At 41.1% G+C, this 21,237-nt stretch overlaps 1 protein-coding gene across 1 annotated transcript in view; it reads left to right on the plus strand.

Annotated features, from left to right (window-relative positions):
• The window catches only part of LOC137430029 (visinin-like protein 1), a 109,871-nt gene extending 95,420 nt beyond the window's left edge, over positions 1 to 14,451 (plus strand). The window contains exon 4 of the mRNA XM_068120501.2: positions 9,496 to 14,451. Coding sequence (XP_067976602.1) covers positions 9,496 to 9,693 — 198 coding nt within the window. The 3' untranslated portion in view covers positions 9,694 to 14,451. The remainder of the gene's footprint in view (positions 1 to 9,495) is intronic.
• Positions 14,452 to 21,237: the final 6,786 nt, after the last annotated feature.

Below are 21,237 nucleotides of genomic sequence, written 5' to 3' on the forward strand. Positions count from 1 at the left end.
GCCCAATGATGAACTGTGAACCAGCTGACACAAATAAAGGAAATAAAACAGATTTCATAAAGAAGACGGGGGGATATTGGAGGAGAGAAGCACATACTTACAGAAAGTATTTCAGAATTGATGTACAGTACTGAACTATAGCAATTCAATACAGTAATAATTCCATGTACCTACGATAACTCGATCAGCTTAAGCATTACCTTAACCGTTCACACAAAAATTACGAGGACAGCTTGGGGAATTCACAAGACAATGAGTTAATCGGCAAACCCAGAGGGAAAGCCTGGCACAGAGTCTAGTAGCAGTTCAGTTCCAGTCCTGGTGGAGATGGACTGATAATTCCCTGCCACAAGCCGAGGAAAGTAAAAGGACGCAGCTTGTTTGGCGAGGTACGACACGGCAGCCCTCTCCGCAGGATCAGCACAGCCAGCAGCACCAAGGAGCAAATGAAACTCCTCTGCCGAATCCGAGAAGCAATTTGTCTACTTCTGCCTTCTAAAATACCTCACTCTTTCTCGGCGGCTCCTCCGGGGCCTTACCAGCTCTGCACATTTTGGCGTTTTAACAGCTTTTGTAGCTTGTGACAACCGACTTTTGCAAAAAGTCACATGCATAAGTTTTTCCACACCACCTCTGCGGTGATCTTAACTGCCAGTGATGATAACTGTCATGCCGTTAGTAAGCACTTTGTGCCTCAAGGCTTTGTGTGTGTGCTTTAAAATAAACATTTATAGGACAGATAACAGAGGAAAATATTTAAAGGTTTAACAAGGGATAAAAGGATCGCATACACCTCGCAGAATGGAAAGTTTACAATGAAAATTGTCGAGAGATACTTCGACATATTGTGATCATCAGCAACACAAATGTAGAACTTCCTTTCATCTGCAACACAAATGTCAACTTCATCGATAAGTTATTTCAGCCTCCGATTTGTTACTGTTCCAACTGAGAGTTTGGGGTCATCTAGGTGGCTTATAGTATTCTCAAAGTCCACATTTGTGATATCATCGAACCGTTTAACGACATCCAATGTAACAAGCATACTTAACTGCTTTTTGAAGAAGGCTTGAACTGCATCAGCTACCAGGTATATACTGGGATCCGCTCGCTGCAGGAGGAGGTTGATGCAAGTGAAAGTCGGAAGCACTGACGAAAAGAAAGCAAGTGTACCTCAGTCATACATACATTCTTTCAACAGCAAGCAGCCTACTGAATCTTGCTTGTGATGCATGCTCAGATGTGAAAAAGAGGAAAAAAAAAGAACCACCTTTTGAGGCCATTTTTCCCCATAGAGCGGGGGTTGGCCTTTTTTGGGCACCGTGGTCCCATTTTTGAAGCAATGTTTTATGGTCGGATGCCCTTCCTGCCACCAACCCTGTTGGTCGCCTCTTGCGACACACAGGGAATTACCAGTGAACTGGTTCTCAATTTGCCAACATCAGAAGGATGGCAGGCTGAGTCAACCCCCTGGCATTAATTCAGCGATTGACCGGGATTCAAACCCAGGATCCTCGGATCCCAAGCCGGCACCCTAACCGCTAAGCCAACACCAGGCTATAAGAGATGCTCAGATGTGAAAGGGCTTTGCAAACAACTGGAGAGTTGCAAGATTTTACACACACAGTTTTTTCTAAGCTAATACATCGAACACTGATATACCTGACAACTTAATGTTCATCACTGTCACAGAATACACAAAATGCATGGAGAATACCTTTACGTTTTGTGCTTTTATCGCACCATGTGCACTATTGAAAAAACGAATCTCGATGGAAAAGGTTTGCGATTTCCAACGCCCGATCACGAAAAATGCGAAAGACTTTCCATTTGCTCCCAGTTGGCCGATAAATGCCCAAGATTAGCTTGTGTGACTGCGAGAGCATGAGGTTGAAGCTAAAACCATGAGAGTCACACCAAAATCATGAGAGTCGGCTGGTGTGGGACATGTCTGCTGAAGTTACAAGCAAATAAATTTAAGGGTTCTCCAGAAATGACCTAAAAGTTACATAAAAATGAATTTTGAGAAATGTATATAATAATTATATACATGTATAATGTATAAATATATAAATAATAATATATAATGTATAAATATAATACATTATATATAATATATAAATATATAATATATAAATATAATATATAAATATAATCAATGTATAAATAACATTTAAAAAAGAGATGGCAAAATAAAAACTTTTATTTTGGTTGAGATTGCATGACGACAGAACAGTGTTGTCTGTGTACGATACAAATACAATGCGTGCATGTTTGTCTGTTCTGAGCTCGCTTCTGAGTTTCTGATTCGAGGTAACACCATCATTAAATTGTTGTTCTCAACTTTTTTGTCTCACCTCGTCTTCTTTAAACTCTTCTGGCTTAACAATTAGATCGAACAATTTTCTTTCTTCCTTTTTCTGTTAACCCCTCTGTTCCCCTCCAACGCCCTGTCACTGACTAAATGCTAAATGTTGCGGTTCGTTTAACATTTCACTTGGGTTTTTGAGCTCAGCTTGTGTCTCTCATGAAAAGCTGCCTTGTTGATGTGGAGGCCTGAGTTTAAATAGACACCAGACTCGACTCGACAAAAACTGAGTCTCACGAAGTTTGATTCAATGAATTTCATGGTAATGTTTTTTTCATGGTGTCAAATGCTTATGAGAAACCTTGTTCATATGGCACATACAGTCAAGTGAAAAAGTAAGTACACCCCATGTAAAGTTTTGACTTTTTCAACATATTTCAACATACAGCTATTTGATCTTCATTTCAACAATATTGATAGATAAAGGTGAAAGAATATAACAAATATCATGAAACATATACACTTTGTAGTCCATTGTATAATTTAAATAAACATAAATGCAAATTTCGCATGTGGAAAAAGTAAGTACACCCCTACATTTATAACTCCTTCAAATACCTAAAATTAGAATTCGGTGCACCAGCTCAGGTGCAAATGATTAGAACATCGTGAGAGAGGATCTTGGAGGAACCTGTCTTATTTAAACCTCAGACATTTAGTTTGGTTTTCTCTTTGTTGTTGAAGTGTGCGGCGTCACCATGCCAAGATCAAAAGAGCTCTCCGAGGCCTTCATAAAGAAGGTTATAGATGCCTACGAGTCTGGGAAGGGATTTAAAAAGATCTCCAAACAATTTGAAATCGATCATTCGACTATCCGGAAGATCATCTACAAGTGGAGAAGATTCCAAACAACTGCCAACTTGTTCAGGCCAGGCCGTCCCAGCAAGTTCAGCCCAAGAGCAGACCGCAATATGCTGAAAGATGTCTCTAAGAACCCCAGAATGTCATCACGGGACCTACAGGTCGCTCTTGCCACTGTTGATGTCAAAGTGCTCGAGTCTACCATTAGGAAGAGGCTGCACAAATTTGATCGACATGGGAGGTGTGCCAGGAGGAAACCTTTGCTGTCCAGAAAGAACATCAGGGCAAGACTAAAGTTTGCCAATGAACACATAGGCAAAGACCAGCATTTCTGGAACAATGTGCTCTGGACAGATGAGTCAAAGGTAGAGCTATTTGGCCACAGTACCAGAAGACATGTTTGGCGAAAACCAAAGACAGCATTTGACCACAAGAACCTGATACCAACTGTAAAGCATGGTGGTGGAAATATTATGGTTTGGGGCAGCTTTGCTGCATCAGGGCCTGGGCAGCTCACCATCATAGAATCCACTATGAATTCTTCATTGTACCAGAGGGTGCTTGAGGAGGCCATCTGTCGGAAAGTTGAAGCTCAAGCGAAGGGGGACCTTGCAACATGACAATGACCCTAAACATACCAGTAAATCCACCAAGGAATGGCTGAAAAGAAAGAAATGGAGGGTTCTGGAATGGCCAAGTCAAAGCCCGGATCTAAATCCCATCGAGATGTTGAGGGGGGATTTGAAACGAGCTGTGCATGCAAGAAACCCCTCAAACATCGCACAGCTGAAAGAATTCTGCATTGAGGAGTGGGCAAAAATTTCTCCCAGTCGATGTCAGAGACTGGTAGACAGTTATAAGAAACGCCTACTTGAGGTTGTTTCTGTCAAAGGGGGCAATACCACCTATTAGAGCCAAGTGTGTACATACTTTTTCCACATGCGAAATTTGCATTTATGTTTATTTAAATTATACAATGGACTACAAAGTGTAAATGTTTCCTGATATTTGTTATATTATATCACCTTTATCTATCAATGTTGTTGAAATGCAGATCAAATAGCTGTGTGTTGAAATATGTTGAAAAAGTCAAAACTTAAATGGGGTGTACTTACTTTTTCACGTGACTGTACATGTAGATCATCAAGCGATATTGGTACGTGTGTATAATGTATTTATAATGACATTAGTATGGTGCACAAATCAATGAAATACGTACTAGTCTCTGAAGATTATTGCCAGTCTATGTTGGTGGACAAGACGAACAATGCATTTTTTTAAACATAAGGTGGATAACAGTGTTTACTGCCATGGTAAACACTTCAAACTTCAGCCATAGCTTGCTCTCCACTGTGGTAAACATACTCGTATCAACTTTTGGTACATAAAATCTGTCACTTCAATTTGTAGGTTTATATATGAGAGCGGGTCAAGATTTATGTGGAATTTTTTGTGGAAGAAAGTGTAGATATCAAAGGTAGATATGTTGTGCAATGTTTTTCTTTATCCTGAGCAATTTATGCAGGAAGTGACGTCAATACTTCTCAAAAGCATTCGGGATAAAACCAAGATGGAGTGCAACATGACCATGTGAGCTGTGGAACAGAGGTCCATCAATCATTTTCTTGCGAAGGAGAACAAAGCAGCTTCAATTCACAAAAGACTGAAATTTCACAATTTCTTGATGTACATCGTTTACATAGTTGTGTTTAAATGGCGAATTTAGATTTTCTTTTTAAATAGCTCTTAATGGGTGAACCATCTGAGCCACTCACATGCCACTTGAGCAAACATTTGGAAAATCGTTAGTTTACTATATGTGAAATTGTATGAGAATTGGAATGAAATTATAAGACCAAATACAATTCATCAGAAAGAACCAAAAAAAGCAAGGAGCAAAAATAGAGTTATCAGGAGGAATCTAGAAAGTTGGCTTAGCCTGGTGTTGGCTTAGCGGTTAGGGTGCCGGCTTGGGATCCTAGGATATTGGGTTCGAATCCCAGTCGATCGCTGAATTAACACCAGGGAGGTTCACTCAGCCTGTCATCCTTCCGAGGTCGGCAAATTGAGTACCAGCTTGCTGGGATGAATGATCACGGTGTGTACCCCGGCCTAGAATAGGTACACCGTATCCCTGCACATCGTAAGAGGCGACCAAGGGTTGGCGTCAGGAAGGGCATCCGGCCATAAAAACATTGCCTCAAACAGGGAACCATGATTGTCATGGGGCCCGCAAGGCTAACCCCCACCCTAGCGGGGAAAAATGGCCTTAAAACGATCATTCATTCATTCATTCACTCCTCTACCTTCAAACCCATCCAGGCAGAGCCAAGTGAGCCTTAGAGAAAAATATTTTTGAAAGAATTAATTTCGCTTTAGACAGATAGACAAATAAAGAGATAATTTGAAGTAACGGGGAGATAAGAGAGGGAAATTAACAAAAATAAATAAATAAAAGAAGCAAGAATTACAAAGACCAGAGAGAAATGTGAAAAAGTTGAAAGAAGTATGAAAGGAACAAAAATCAAAGATGCCGGGAAGAACCCAGATACATGGATTCCAGCAGTTACTCCCTAACGCTGAAACACAGCGACAGGTACAAGCTACCAGAGGGTCCGTCAGCGGGGAAGCACAGTCCACACAGCATGATCAGATTATGGTACAAACATAAGTGTTTGATATTAATTAAGTTGGTTTCGGAAGTGTTGAGACAAGCTTGTCTCTCTTGAAATTAATTAGGGTTAGTGCAAGGTGGGTACCAAAGTAAGTCATGCTTGATCAAAGGGCAACACAGATGTCCTTTGCAGCAGAGTTATTGGCAAACTACCAGGGAGTGGAGATGATTCTCTGAAGAACATGATAAATGATGAGGCCTTTGTCTTGCTATTCCATGAGCCTCGATATTGTATAGAGAGGAAAATTAAATAAAAAAGAGTCAAAGTGAACCAGTATGGTGGAAACCTTTTGGGTTCCCATCACAAACAAAAAAAATTAATTGTTCAATTATCAGCTTGGAAGGTTATAGGAAGTACTTTGGAATGTTAATTGTTTAATTCCTATGGAATTTCTTAACCATGCCAGGAAGCAATCAATGCACCGTATGTAATGCAGTAACTTGTTGCACAATGAAGTAAGATAAGCAACACAGAAACAACAGCCAGGTATGCTGTATCGGGGCGTGACTTTACCGCAGGATAATATTCGCCTTCACACAGCAAATGCGACTCCTACTACTCAGGCAGGGGATGGATTAGTTGGGACGTTCTAAATCATCCCCCACGCAGTGAAACATAGCACCTTGTGATTTTCATCTCTTTGTACCATTCATTTTCGCTTTAGCCCTCCGACCCTCCCCAACTCCTCCAGGATGCAGTTCTGGGTTCTCGGATAGCTTCTTCTGGGTTAAACTCCTCAAATCCAATTTTTCCACACACATACATTATTTTGTTCTCTTTTTCCCCATTTTCCTTCCCAAGACCGTTCAATCCCACCATTTATTCCAGGACTTCATGCAAACAGTGTGCCAACGTCCCTATTCTTACCCACAATACCTTTTACCCCCAATTAACCCTACTCGATCCAATTCCATCTTCCTTGCAGTTCACTGTGTTTTCTAGCCTCCTCTCGCTCTCCTCTTTTCCTATTCATTAATTCCCTTACTTCTTGAGTCCAAATGTGGCCTATTCAGTTTGTTGCCTTTTATCCTCTGTCGTCATGCTCTTTCATGAGCCGAGACGCTGTACACAAAAAATACTTCGACAACATCTGGGTAGCATTGCGTTTATGAATGATGAATACGTCCGAGCATGTTTTGAAAGATTTATATGCAAATGACATCAAGGTGCTACTAGGTCGATGGGGTATATGTGGAAGGTGTAACAGGTCAACACCTTGAGAAATAAGTTTCAATGGCTTCTCCATATCTTTTTTTGTCTATACAAAGTCAAGGCTCATGGAAGAGCTATGACTGAATGGATCAGGATGTGACAGTACAAAAGATGCGACAGAGCAGAAAGAGAAGGAGAAACACCAACATTTTGATTCTTCTAATCCTGCCAACTCTGAAGGATGCTCACACAATGCTAGCGATACTGTTACGTTTGTGGGGGTAGGAGATGAAATTCCTTAGTGAAGTCAGGAATGTATCTATCTATAATTCCAGTAGTGTATGTGTGTGTGTGTGTATGTGTGTGTGTATGTGTGTGTGTGTGTATGTGTGTGTGTCTGTGTGTCTGTGACCGCTGTTTCTCGACAACCACGGGTCCGATATACTTGAAACTTGCCAGGTATATTGCTGGGGACCTGAGGATGTGCCTTTTCAAGGTTTCATATTAATCGGAGAAGTAGTTACCGAGCTATGGCGATTTCTTTACCAAACTCCGCAAGCCGTTCGCTTTGGACCAAACCATTTCATGTAAATAGAGGGGGGGGGGGATTGTCACCGTACTCGCAAGCCGTTCGCTTTGGACCAAACCATTTCATGTAAATAGAGGGGGGGGATTGTCACCGTACTCGCAAGCCGTTCGCTTTGGCTTTGCGAATGGACCAAACCATTTCATGTAAATAGAGGGGGGGGGGGGGGATTGCCACCGTACTCGCAAGCCGTTCGCTTTGGCTTTGCGAATGGACCAAACCATTTCATGTAAATAGAGGGGGGGGATATAATTTTAGATATATATATAGTACGGGCATGCCCTAGTAGTTTAGAATGGACCGTATGATGCGAAGAAGAAGAATCTCTGTATCTAAGTAAGGTTGAATGTCCGGTTAAGTGTTTCGGTGTTTCCACCCAGAAGAATGGAGTTGTGTTATCTAGGTAGGGTCTGCAAGGTTAAATTCCCATGTATGTGCTTGCCTCCTGTGGTCTTCCCTTCAGTTTTATTACATTCGGCCAGCCAGGAAATTGAGGGCTCAGTAAAACAATGATAGCACTGTAATGGGACTCATGCGCTCACAACGCCATCAGGGCTGCCAGACACCCAGGCATTCTCGATTGGGAGATTAGGCTCCACCCCGATGATGTGTGGTGAAGAGGCCACACCCTGGTCTTCGTGATTGGTGGAGGCACAATGGGGTGATGGGCAAGGCTCAAGTGATTGGTAGAGGGTAAAGCCATCGACAAACATTCGAGAGCTAGTCGAGCAAAAGGAAATCGTCTCGCCATATTGGTCTCTTCTGATCCTGGGATTCAGAGCGGACGGTCATGTTTTCTGCTCTCACCTTTGTTCTGGCTTGGTTGCGGGCGGTGGCGCATCTTTGGCTTGTGTGCGCTTGAGGGGGAGAGACTGAACAAGAGCGGTTTGAGGCCGTCAGCATTGCGAGAAGTAGCTCACATTGGGACATCGAGAAGCGCGACTCCGCGCCATTTTGTGTGCTTCCCGTGCGGTGGTTTGGAGGTGGCGAACATCTACAAGCCTTCTTTTGAACTGCAAAGTTGAGTGCTTGCCGATTACCAAACCATTTCATTTTCTTTTATTTCTACCTGTGTCTGTAATTGAGTCTGCATGGAGGGTGCTTCACCTTAGCCTATTACTATTAGTTTTTACCTCAACATTTTAATTGTCTTTGCATTTATTTTCATTAAATAACTACTTGTTGAATTTCACTTTTCTTGTCTTGTTTCATTTCTTTGTTTTGAGGGTTTGGATTAACCCAGTGTCGGCCGACCGATCAGATAAGGCTTCCGGCTTTCCCGCACTTGCCAAAGACAATCCCGCCATGGTTCGAATTACGCCTCGGCGTTTCAGTCAACCGTCACCCAGGGGTCTAAACCCCGGGGATGCGACAATACTTTCTTACAGTTCCACATACAAGGAAAGTGGTTAACAATGGACAGGATGTAGCATGTGAACGAAGGTTCTTCAGATAAATTCAAATAGAAACGCGGAACAGGTCAATGCTAGGCTCACGAGGAAGGGAATCGAGAAGTTTTGGACATTGTAATATTGGATAAGTTTCTGTATAAATAAGCATTTGTGTTTCAGGGTGCATTTTTGACAGTTGATACAAGTTGTTGTGTATTTATACATTTATATGTTTGCAAAACTATCATAAATATTCGTTGAGAAAGGTGATTATGCTTCACGGAATCTCTTCCTTAAAGTTTCCAGTGTGTCCTTATCGTCAACCAGGGATTCTCAGACCAAATGCACTTTGTACATGTCCAGGAGAAAAAGGTAATTAAATAGGATTATGCGGATTATGGCTCATATAGACCGTAGGTGCCTTAGGACCGGTGACATATTTGAGCCACGGGATATTCCATGAGGCAAGAATCCACTTCTGCTGTTCACTGCGTCTATTCCTGTGTCTCCATTTCCATTCAGGCAATCTACAAGATGGTCGGGACGGTGATCATGATGAAGATGAACGAGGATGGGCTGACCCCTGAGCAGCGGGTCGACAAGATATTTGGGAAAATGGATAAAAACAATGACGACCTCATCTCGCTGCAGGAGTTCACTGAGGCTGCAAAAAGTGACCCATCCATTGTATTATTGCTTCAGTGTGATGTGCAGAAGTAGGGGCAGAAGGATGACACTCCATCTAGTACCGACTCTCACCTAACGCCCTCCATCTTGCTTTTACACCCCTACTTTTTTTCCTCACCACACGCTTGCACCTCCACCGCCTTATTTAAACTTTTTTTTTATCTCACATCTCCATCATGCTTCTTTTCAAACCTTCTGAACTCTGCTGCTGCTTACCTACGGCATCATGACGCAAAGCCTTTATTCATTATGTTCTTACACCATGCTCACCTTGCCTCTCCTCACAACATGCCACCCTGACAGATCTCACCACGACTTATTTTCTCATTTTATTCCTTATCCAACTCAGCTTCCCTCCTGACTTACTGCCATTTTGTTTATTGTTGTTGTGCCTCTTACCCAATTTCGACCCGAGCTTTACCCGCTCCTGCAATTTGAAAATGTCAGCTTAGCCTTTGACAAACGCGTCTTAGCTGTAAAATCATTGCTTACCTCCACGCTTTCTTATTTATTTATTTATTTATTTATTTTTACCACCAAATATAAAAATCGACTCGTAAAACACCATGAAGTTCTCTAGCAAAATGTACAGGAAAGAACAGCTATTTTTCTTTTAGATTTACTTGTCACCGAAGGAAATCGGTGCTAAGTATTATTCATTTTCTTTCTACTGCTTTTTCTTCCCGTCCAGTTGACGCCCCCAAGTAAACCGGCAAAATGGAAAGTCAGGAATTATCCCATCAACTGTTCTGAAGGAAAATTGGTTTCGGTACCAAAGTGATGTTTCTTTTTTGTTTGTTTTTTGCCCGTTTTAACTTAGAAATTATTCAAATAAATTTTAATAAAAAGAGCGTTTTTGTTCTTGCAGCAGGTTTCGAAACTAGCAGGTCTCTATTGCCCATACACGCAATATGGCCATTTCCAGCAACTTGATCATGGCTGAGAGATTTGATGAAGAGGTACAAACCCATGTAGGAAGGATGTCGCATTGTGCTTTGTTAGGTCCTTAGATTGTTGAGCCAGTGATGTGTGTTTCCCATTCTTCATCATCTTGTAGGTGTATGTGTTATTCGCATAAGCAGGAAATAAAAGCACCCTGGGTAGTAAAAGCAGGAAGTAGTTTGCATGGCGAAGGGTAATGTTGTTGTCTGAGGTCATCTGTGTATGTGTGCATGGTGTTAAGGTGGAAGAGTAAGCTAAGAAAATTTTTTTTTTGGGAAAGCAGGAAAAAAAACAATGAATGGGGATAGGGATGATAGGTTAATGTATTCGTGAGATTGGGGTCGTGTGGCTTGTAATATATTTGTGTGTTTGATATGTCGTTGGTTTCATATAACCATATCATGAAGTGGTTAAAATCTATAACATGGGAATCTGACTTTAAATTTACTTTGAAAATTAAAACTAGTCATAATTGTGAAGGCTCGTCTCGGCCATGAAGGTGAGCAAGGAAAGGCTGACGTAACTGCTCTTTTGCTCTGACGAAGGGTCAATGCCAGAAACGTCGCTTATCCTTGCTTCCCATGGCAGTTGGCTTACCTCGATATACGTTCTGTCGATTCTGTCTACCGTTTAAAAGTCTATTGGAATGAACAGATTAAGTAGTGGGCCTCATATTTAAGCACACAGACACCACTCATGCTGGTGTTCATGGTTCTTTGGATGATGCCAGACCACGTAACCTATAATTGCTCAATTAAAACATGTCAGCTGTCCTTTTTCCATCAAATTTAGTAACAAATGAAATGAAGATGGAAATTACATGAAACCTTTTTTTTATTTTTGGTAGGATAATACATTGGCTTTTTGTTATAGGATAAATAGGATCTTCCTTGGTGAGCGATGAAATGTGATGCGAAGAGAAATAGAAAGACAAATCTAATCAAAAGTCTGCTTACAATCATTCAGACTATTGTTTGGGTTGGGTTTTTTATAGAGTTGGTATTATAACATTCTATTTAAATTCGAAATAAATAGCTTTGAGCCTACTAAGCAATATTTTCACCAAACTTGAGCACATGCCTTCATTCATACGCATACACATACCCACCTGGTATTTGGTAAGTATCAGCCCAGCTTATATAATGTACTTGCTCATTTTACTGATGAGGAATTTGAATTACATAAACCTGTTAAGCACTTATATGGAGTCGTCATGTCGAAAAACAATGTCGAGAAAGGGATTAATGAAGGGAGTGAGCGACTGAATGAATGCACAGGTGTGACCTCATTCCTTCTTGAGGGTTTAACTCAACTTTCCCCAAAAACAGTTATCCTTTTCGCAAAAAAAACCTTCCTCATTCACACACGCTGCCATATTGCAATCGTATGATCATTCGTCCACAGCAGCGGAAGTACAATCCATTTTTGCTCCATTTCTAATCACTAAAAGGTTAAAACTGCAAAGAGTTGAATAATAAGCGAGAATGACAAGATCATATTCATTTAAATGAAACTTCGATCGCCCGGCCTGGAAGTTTAGCCCTGCTTTTTTTGGCATTCCTTTTTTCTTTTCTCAAGGGCCATACCCACGCCTGCTCATTTGGGATGCACCTGGGGTTTTGACCAGTAGGTGTGGATAAGCATGTCCACCTGGTGGGTCTGTAGTTATATATGTGAACTTTTAGACACTTTAATGCGGTGATCTCCATCAGTATTGCTATATATATATTTAAAAAAGAACAACGTTTACGTGTAAATGCGTGTAGGTAGGGGACGTTTTGGCTTTGGGTGTTTTGTTTTCAGTAAAGATTCCCCCCTTTTTCCCCCTTTTCATTCAGCGATACGTGTTGATGTTCTTTGGCAGCATGCTGCTCTAGTAGCTTATTCCGCTTGTGTGATGTTCTCCCCCATAGAACAGTATTTTGGTGTTTCTAATTGAATGCTTGTGAGTAGCTGTGACTCGTATATGATGACTACATCGATACTATAAACTATGCCATGCGACATGCTAAGACAGTAGATGCAATGTCTGCACTGTCGTTGTTGCATAAACCTCTTTACGCTGCACTACCAATGATAGGGTAGCATTGATTTGTCAGCTTTTGCTGCTTGCTCTCCGAACCCTTTGTTTTAACTTCTTAACTTCTTGCTCCGGCTGCCTCTATGACATTCTTGCGGACATTTTTGGACGTCAAGCAGTTTTGGGGAAAGTGTAACGGGAGATTCTTGTGCTGAGTTTACATGTGTTTAACATAGTGCATGTCAAACAGACTGTGAATGTCACTTCAATATGTATAGTTTACTTTTTGCTGGGTGCCAATGTGAGAAACAAAATGTCACACACCGGACCGCATGCCTTTTGCGTAATCTGAATCCACCATTTCTGGGTCACAGACTGAACTGCCTATCGATAACACCACTGGATAAAATGCTTCTTGTTCTCTGTATCTATCTATCTATTTGTCCATCTCTCTCTCTCTCTCTCTCTCTCTCTCTCTCCCTCTCCTTCTCTCCTTCTCTCCTTCTCTCCTTCTCTCCTTCCCTCCTTCTCTCACACTCCTACTCCTTGATAGGCCTTGCTTAAACAAATTTTATATCACCTTTTTTGTTTGATTTAAGGGATTTTACCCCCAAACTGTTACAGACTGATTGTTGATATAATCTTTTGTAATTCTACATGATTGATGTATGCTGATTTTTAAGGGTGCTTGATGGTCGATGCTACTGACTTTATTCATCCCATCCTCATCGCCAATTTAGATGAAATATTTGCGTCAAATTTGCCAACTGGCTGCTGCACTTTCTTGGAGCCCGATTTGTTTTCTTTTGAATTTGATAAAGACCAAGAACAAAAGTCAGTTGCAATCTTGTGGTGGCAAACAATATTTAAAAAAATATGATTTAAACAAAACAAAGCAACAACATTGCCATCCTATTAAGGTAATGTATTAATGTCTGTAATGTAGAAGAAATGCAGTGTCAAACATCATTGGATATTTATTAATGAACGTTTGGAAATCATCAAAACTAAGACACTTTTCTTTCACCTGCTACCCTCGCCAACTTTTCAAGTTTATTTTACGATGTATTGCATGGAGGTGAGGTTAGAAGAAAACTGCGTGACACCATGTAATTGAACGACAACACCGTGTTGCGGGAATGGAAATTGGGTTTAGAGTCGAGCTTCAGATTTAAAAAAAAATCATGCTACTATGATTAAAATAAAAGTACATGCATGCACACATGAACTATACAATAAAAGTACAGTGATATAACTACTTGATGAGAACACACCTGTCACGTCTCTCCATTACACAGAATATGCTACCATTCATCAAACACTGGTTGGAAGGGTCATGACTAGGGGTCTTCATGAGCACTGGTCCGAGGGTTATAATGATGAAGGGGTCTTTCTCCTTCAGATAAAAATGAACATTGACAAGTATAAACATGCTCTTATGTTTGTGTTTAGCATGGGGCTATGTAGCATGTTATTAGGCTTGCAATGGATAGTCAAAGAATTGAAAAGTTTATCTTATTCTTTTTCTTTCGTTTGTGGCTGGGAGGGAATGTAGAGGATGTGGGGATTTCATATGAGAAAAGGGGATTGGGGATGGTGGGTGATGTTGCTGTAAATGTATTAGCATGGGGAAAAGGGGTGAATATGGTTGTATTTCCAAAAAGTGCTGCTGCTTCTATATTGCGCAATAATGTGAGTGTTTGTGTACATGTGTGTGTGTGTGTGCTGTGGTATCAAGTACCTTATGTCTGTGTAGCTACACGTGCGGTTTAAGGAGTGTACGTGTGGACGTTGATGAAAAATAAACTTTTACCTGATGTAGGTTCTAATTGTGTGTCTGCATGCTGTGGCTGCCATTGGAGTTGATGCACCAGTATTCATGTATAGTTTATCTTTTTCTTCTCAGCAATAAAAGAGTAAACTTCCCCCATTAGTATCGATCCTAAACAAAATATTAACTGCCTTTTCCAAAAGGAAAATAATCCATGTTTGATTTCTCGTAGGATAGAACTGTTAACAAGCTTTTTCTCACTTCTACATCATTATTGATCCTATGGTGATCGGTAGATCGAAGAATTTGAAGTATGATGCATGATTTTGGGAATCCTGTAGATGGACAGCTAGCTTCACTATGCCAAAAGTTAGGAATGGATGCACATATATGGTTTTATACTGCCGATGATTGTTGGAAGTACACACTCTTTATGGAGCATCGGAGCGCTCACAACAAGTTGTGAATTTTTCCGTGGGAAATGATCAATCCTGGACAGGTAATCAGTCTGTCACAGGCTTTGGAAAGTTACACTGACCAGCCATGATAATTAAATCCACACCAGTGAGGACATGCAACAAGGCTTTACCTGCTCTACCACCAGCTCACTCAACAAAAAGATATAATGAGATATATTTATCATCACCTAAATGCAGCATTAGTGAACCCCAACCCTTCCTCCTCTGCTCAGATTCGTCGCAACGCCATAGGTGGAGTAAATATCACGGTTCTAGTAGAACCTTATAATTGATTATCTGATCAATCCAATCTAACATATCCTCTTAAATAAGATAAGGTGGTGACAATGCAGTTTCATTGCTAGGAATGTGCTGCGTGCTTTTTCATTGCCTTGCCACACAGGTGGTTAGGTCTGCAGTTTGGAATTTGGGACGTTTCTCTGCAAACAATAATATAATATGTGTTTTTAAAACCACAATGTTATATTTAATATCCCCAAGTGATGCAAGCAGACAGAATAGCTGATTTAACATCTGTAAAGAATGGCATGCTACGGCATGCCTATGAAGCACCAGTGAGACGATTTGTACTTGATCCGGGAAATTAAATGTGTGTGTATATATATATATATATATAAAGAAATGAGTGAAATAAGAAAGACGTCGAATGAAAAGAAAGGTGGAAGATGAAAGGACAAAAGGTGGCAAAAGAGAAGAGCGGGAAATGAGAAGAAAGGTGAAAGGGAATACAGAGAGGAAACTCAAACAGATGAGAGTGTGTGCAAAGTAAGTTCCCCAAGACCATCCCTGTGCGAAGACAGGAAGTTCTGTCTACTCAAGAATCTGCTCTAGAAACTTTTGTGTGTCTGTGGGTTCTGCCTTTTATAGTGCTTCCTCCCCTCCCACCACCGCCCTTCAACCAGGCTTCCACAGTATCCATTGGAGGAGTTGTGGGAGTCGGGCAGGGGGGGGGGGGGGATCTCTTCTCTCACCTGATTGGCGTATCAGAGCACTGACCTCTGCTGCCATCTTGGGATTGCCCTGCAGTGTGGTTTGTTGGATAACAGGTTTTGGCCTGATGTCAGGCTTAACTATGATGGATGGGGACATCTGCCATAGTGTTCTGGACCCAGTACCCACCAAGCTGGTCTGAGGCAGTTCTGCAGATCATTTGTGAGGATGGCACGGCCTCTGTACTGATCCTTTGCAGAAAAGGGTATGTGTGCTGTAAGGTGTGAGAAATGGCTGTATAAAAGAATGTAGAATAGGAAAAATAGCACGTCTGAGACTTTTAACTATACACTCGCCATGCATATCTGCTTACATGAATACAGTACACTTAAAAGCTAAACAGAATACTATGAAATTATTCGGTCTATTCGATGTGAAGATCTCTCTTCCCCCTATGCCCCTCCGGGGGTCCAAAACTGCAACACTATATGCAGTGAAAACTCTCAAATCCGAAATTCCAAAATCCGACAAAAAACCAAATCCAAGCAAATTTCGAACTTCAAAGAAATTTATTAAAACTTTTTAAAATTAAAAAACAAATTATTTTAAAATAATAATAGTAATTAATGCGTTGTCTGCTTAATACCTATTCATCTGCCAGTGTGATGGCCACATTCAAGAAGTTCACCATCAAGAGCTGTATTTGGGCAGTTGCACGTGCATGAGACTCAGTGACAAAACTAACCTTCAAAAATGGAGAGCATAACTTATGGCCACTTACCATGTATGATGACACTAAGTGACCTGAAGACTTTGAAGGTTTTAAACTTTCAAATGAGAATGTTGACGCAGCAGAATTGATGATTTATTATGGAAAGTGTATGAACGCTTAAGTGGCCATGGACTTGCATGAAGATGACATTGTGGAGTGAATGAATTGCAACAGTTGTAGCACCTGTGGTCTGCCTGGAGATGGATGAAGACATTGTTGACGTGGTTATTAACCAAAAAGAAGAAAATAATGATGACAGTGAAAGTGACAGTGGAGAAAAAACAGCAGAGGATGAGCATTGATCAGGGAATAAAACTTGGAGAACAGCATATAAGCTTCTTGCATGGGATGAATTTTATCTATCAACAAGAAATAATGAATATTTACCTTAACCAAGACAAACTAATGAAGGAGGAACCAAACTTTCAGACAAATGACTCTTCAGGAAATGTTTAAGAGGGCTACAAAGCATTGCAAACAAACTTTAAGTGGTAGTTCGACCTCTTCACAAAGTCTATGGGTCCTCCCTTAATCCTCACTCTTCCCCACATCCCTTATTTGTCCAACTCTCCATCTATTTTGTCCTTCAACCCTGCTGCTGGTGTCTCCCCTCTCTCTACTGTTCCTTTTTTATGTTGCCAGAAAAATCCAAAATAAATAAATAACGTTTCGTATTCTAAAATCCAAAAAACTGTAATGTGAATAGTGTTCGTTCCCAAGGAATTCGGATTTAAGAGTTTTCACTGTATAGTATAGATAGATGACTGTACCTGAGTTGCTGTGTTGTCATGGTTTACACCAATCATAATTCAAACAATTATTTTGCACAAATTTATTTGTAATATACGTGATATTACATTTTATAAACAATTGAAGTTGAAGACTTAAGTTGAAAAAAAAAAAAAAAAAAAAAAATATTGGGATTTTTTTCAAAGACAATACTCTTATGACATACACACGGGAGAGGTAGGTGCACACCAGAAGTTTGATAGGATTTCACACAAGTTTGAGGGAGTAGTTCAGTGACAAGACAACACAGGACAGACACTGCACAGATATATATATATATATATATATATATATATATATATATATATATATATATATATATATATATATACACACATACACACACACACACATTTATATCCTCAATGGATATATATATCGTATCAAACAGCATGTCCCTCTGGCGATTCCAGGAAAGCACTTGGGAGTGAGGACTCAACCGCGACGAGCATGCAAGAACATTGGAGGACTGTCGAACATTTCTTCTTCTTCTTCTGCCATTGCCTGGCACTTGGATGCCAACCCCAATTGTGCAGACCAGTACAATGCAGATATGTTCATGATATTGAGCCAAGGTCGGAGTACGTTAAATCTACGTATGTTAGAAGCAACCTTCCTCCATTGCACATTGTGTCGTCAAAAGGAATTTGTACATTCTCTCATTTTCTCCCAACACGGAAAGATTAAAGGTATTTCCCTGACTGCTGTCTGAGGTAATGATACAAATGGTGCGTCATCGCTTACAACTCCGCTCCAGCCAATCGGAGCCCGGGACAGTGGTGTCTGAGTCACCCAATGGGTGTTCAGAACACCAATGACTTCATGACTGAAGAACCAATCGGTGTCGCGGTTACTGAGACATGCATATATATATATATATATATATATATATATATATATATATATATATATATATATATATATATATATATATATTGTTACGGTTTTCCGCCGCCCTTCCTACCCTTACCAAGGGGAGATTAAGCCGCTTGTTCTTTCTGGGCCGGCGTAACTGAGACTTGAAACGCCCCTCCCGGGCAAACGCAAGGTAGGGTTTTGGGACAAGTCTCGCACGTACCTAAATACCTGTGCTGCCGTGGAAGCGGGGAAGCAAGCTTCGCACGAGCCACATGTAATTTGAGTACACCGAGCGGATTGTGTACCACGTGGTCCATGCAGTTTTCTATTATTGGAACCCGATTCGAGCGGTTCTATTCGTACCACGCTTTGTCAATGCTGGAAGGGACGAGACGGTCAAATAAAGGAATAACAGGTTTATTTACACTTTTTACAATGATTTGGTAGAGAGCAGAGACACAGGGCAGAAATTAATCAGTCTTACGTTAACCCCAGACACGGGCCCGATCACACTCACAAAGCTGAAATGCAGGTAGGATGGTGTTCACACGCTGCCTTGGTCGTCCAGGAACGGCTTCGCCCGGCGTGGCTCTCCATGTTCACAGCACGTCCCGTGAAGATGACAAGCAGGTGGTGGAAGGGATTCTTGGAGCGCGTCTCTCGAACAAAGGGCAGCAGGCAGGCGGTCTTCCACAGCGCGTTGAGTTACCGGCACGCTATCACTCGCGTAACCCAATAGAGGCTCGGCCTCAAGCTCAACCGAGCGTCCACTTTGGTACGAGCGCTTATACTTAGTTCATGCGCATCTTTTCTCCGAACTCGTAACTCTCATCAAGCGCCTCCCTTCGCAGAACTGCTAACTCTCAACAGAACTCACAAGCTCACCTTTCCACTCAACTGCTGTGGGGGCTTCGCGCAACGGGTTTTATTGCCACGCCCTTAGCCTTCTCGAATGTTCCAACCACACCCTGTGACTCATTGCCGCAGCCACTCCCTGAGCCCTGATTGGTGGCTCGCGCTTACCGTCAGCTTCTCCGCCGCCCTCATTCGGTCCCTGCTCGATTTGCCAGGCCTGCCTCATGTTAATTCGTGCCAAAAAGCCAAAGGCAGCACAAGGAGGCATAAGGCGGCATAAGGCAATGGAGGCGGCATAAGGCAATGAAACAATGAAAAGGACCTAACTCTCATTATTCTACTCAACGCATGTGAAAAAGTAAGTACACCCCATGTAAAGTTTTGACTTTTTCAACATATTTCAACATACAGCTATTTGATCTTCATTTCAACAATATTGATAGATATAGGTGATATAATATAACAAATATCATGAAACATTTACATTTTGTAGTCCATTGTACAATTTAAATAAACAAAAATGCAAATTTCGCATGTGGGAAAAGTAAGTACACCCTTAATAATAATAATAATAATACATTTATTTTATGTAGCGCTTTTCAAGAAGCCCAAAGATGCTTTAAAGGCTCTAATAGGTGCTATTGCCCCCTTTGGCAGAAACAACCTCAAGTAGGCGTTTCTTACAACTGTCTACCAGTCTCTGACATCGACTGGGAGAAATTTTTGCCCACTCCTCCATCCAGAATTCTTTCAGCTGTGCGATGTTTGAGGGGTTTCTTGCATGTACAGCTCGTTTCAAATCCCCCCACAACATCTCGATGGGATTTAGATCCGGGCTTTGACTTGGCCATTCCAGAACCCTCCATTTCTTTCTTTTCAGCCATTCCTTGGTGGATTTACTGGTATGTTTAGGGTCATTGTCATGTTTGAAGGTCCACCTTCGGTTGAGCTTCAACTTTCCGAAAGATGGCCTCACATTATCCTCAAGCACCCTCTGGTACAATGAAGAATTCATAGTGGATTCTTTGATGGTGAGCTGCCCAGGCCCTGATGCAGCAAAGCTGCCCCAAACCATAATATTTCGACCAACATGCTTTACAGTTGGTATCAGGTTCTTGTGGTCAAATGCTGTCTTTGGTTTTCGCCAAACATGTCTTCTGGTACTGTGGCCAAATAGCTCTACCTTTGACTCATCTGTCCAGAGCACATTGTTCCATAAGTGCTGGTCTTTGCCTAGGTGTTCATTGGCAAACTTTCGTCTTGCCCTGATGTTCTTTCTGGACAGCAAAGGTTTCCTCCTGGCACACCTCCCATGTAGATCAAATTTGTGCAGCCTCTTTCTCGTGGTAGACTCGTGCACTTTGACATCAACAGTGGCAAGAGCTACCTTAGGTCCTGTGATGACATTCTGGGGTTCTTGGAGACTTCTTTCAGCGTCTTGCGGTCTGCTCTTGGGCTGAACTTGCTGGGGCGGCCTGGCCTGAACAAGTTGGCAGTTGTTTGGAATCTTCTCCACTTGTAGATGATCTTCCGGACAGTCGAATGATTGATTTCAAATTGTTTGGAGATCTTTTTAAATCCCTTCCCAGACTCGTAGGCATCTATAACCTTCTTTCTGAAGGCCTCAGAGAGCTCTTTTGATCTAGGCATGGTGACGCCGCACACTTCAACAACAAAGAGCAAGCCAAACTAAATGTGTGAGGTTTAAATAAGACAGGTTCCTCCAATTTCCTCTCTAACGATGTTCTAATCATTTGCACCTGAGCTGGTGCATCTGATTCTAATTTTAGGTATTTGAAGTAGTGATAAATATAGAGGTGTACTTATTTTTTCCACATGCGAAATTTGCATTTATGTTTATTGAAATTATACAATGGACTACAAAATGTAAATGTTTCATGATATTTGTTATGTTATATCACCGTTATCTATCAATAGTGTTGAAATGAAGATCAAATAGCTGTATGATGAAATATGTTGAAAAAGTCAAAACTTTACATGGGGTGTACTTACTTTTTCACGTGACTGTATATATACACATCTATATCTACATCTGAGGTTGTGTTGAAATGAAAAATAATGCTTCTGATTGTTTTTCTCCAAAGCAAGTAAAGATATTCAAAAGAAACAAAGACAGATACTAACATCAATCTGTATTCTG

The sequence above is a fragment of the Myxine glutinosa genome, chromosome 6 (assembly GCF_964187855.1).
Source record: "Myxine glutinosa chromosome 6, kmMyxGlut1.1, whole genome shotgun sequence".
Lineage (NCBI taxonomy): Eukaryota > Metazoa > Chordata > Myxini > Myxiniformes > Myxinidae > Myxine > Myxine glutinosa.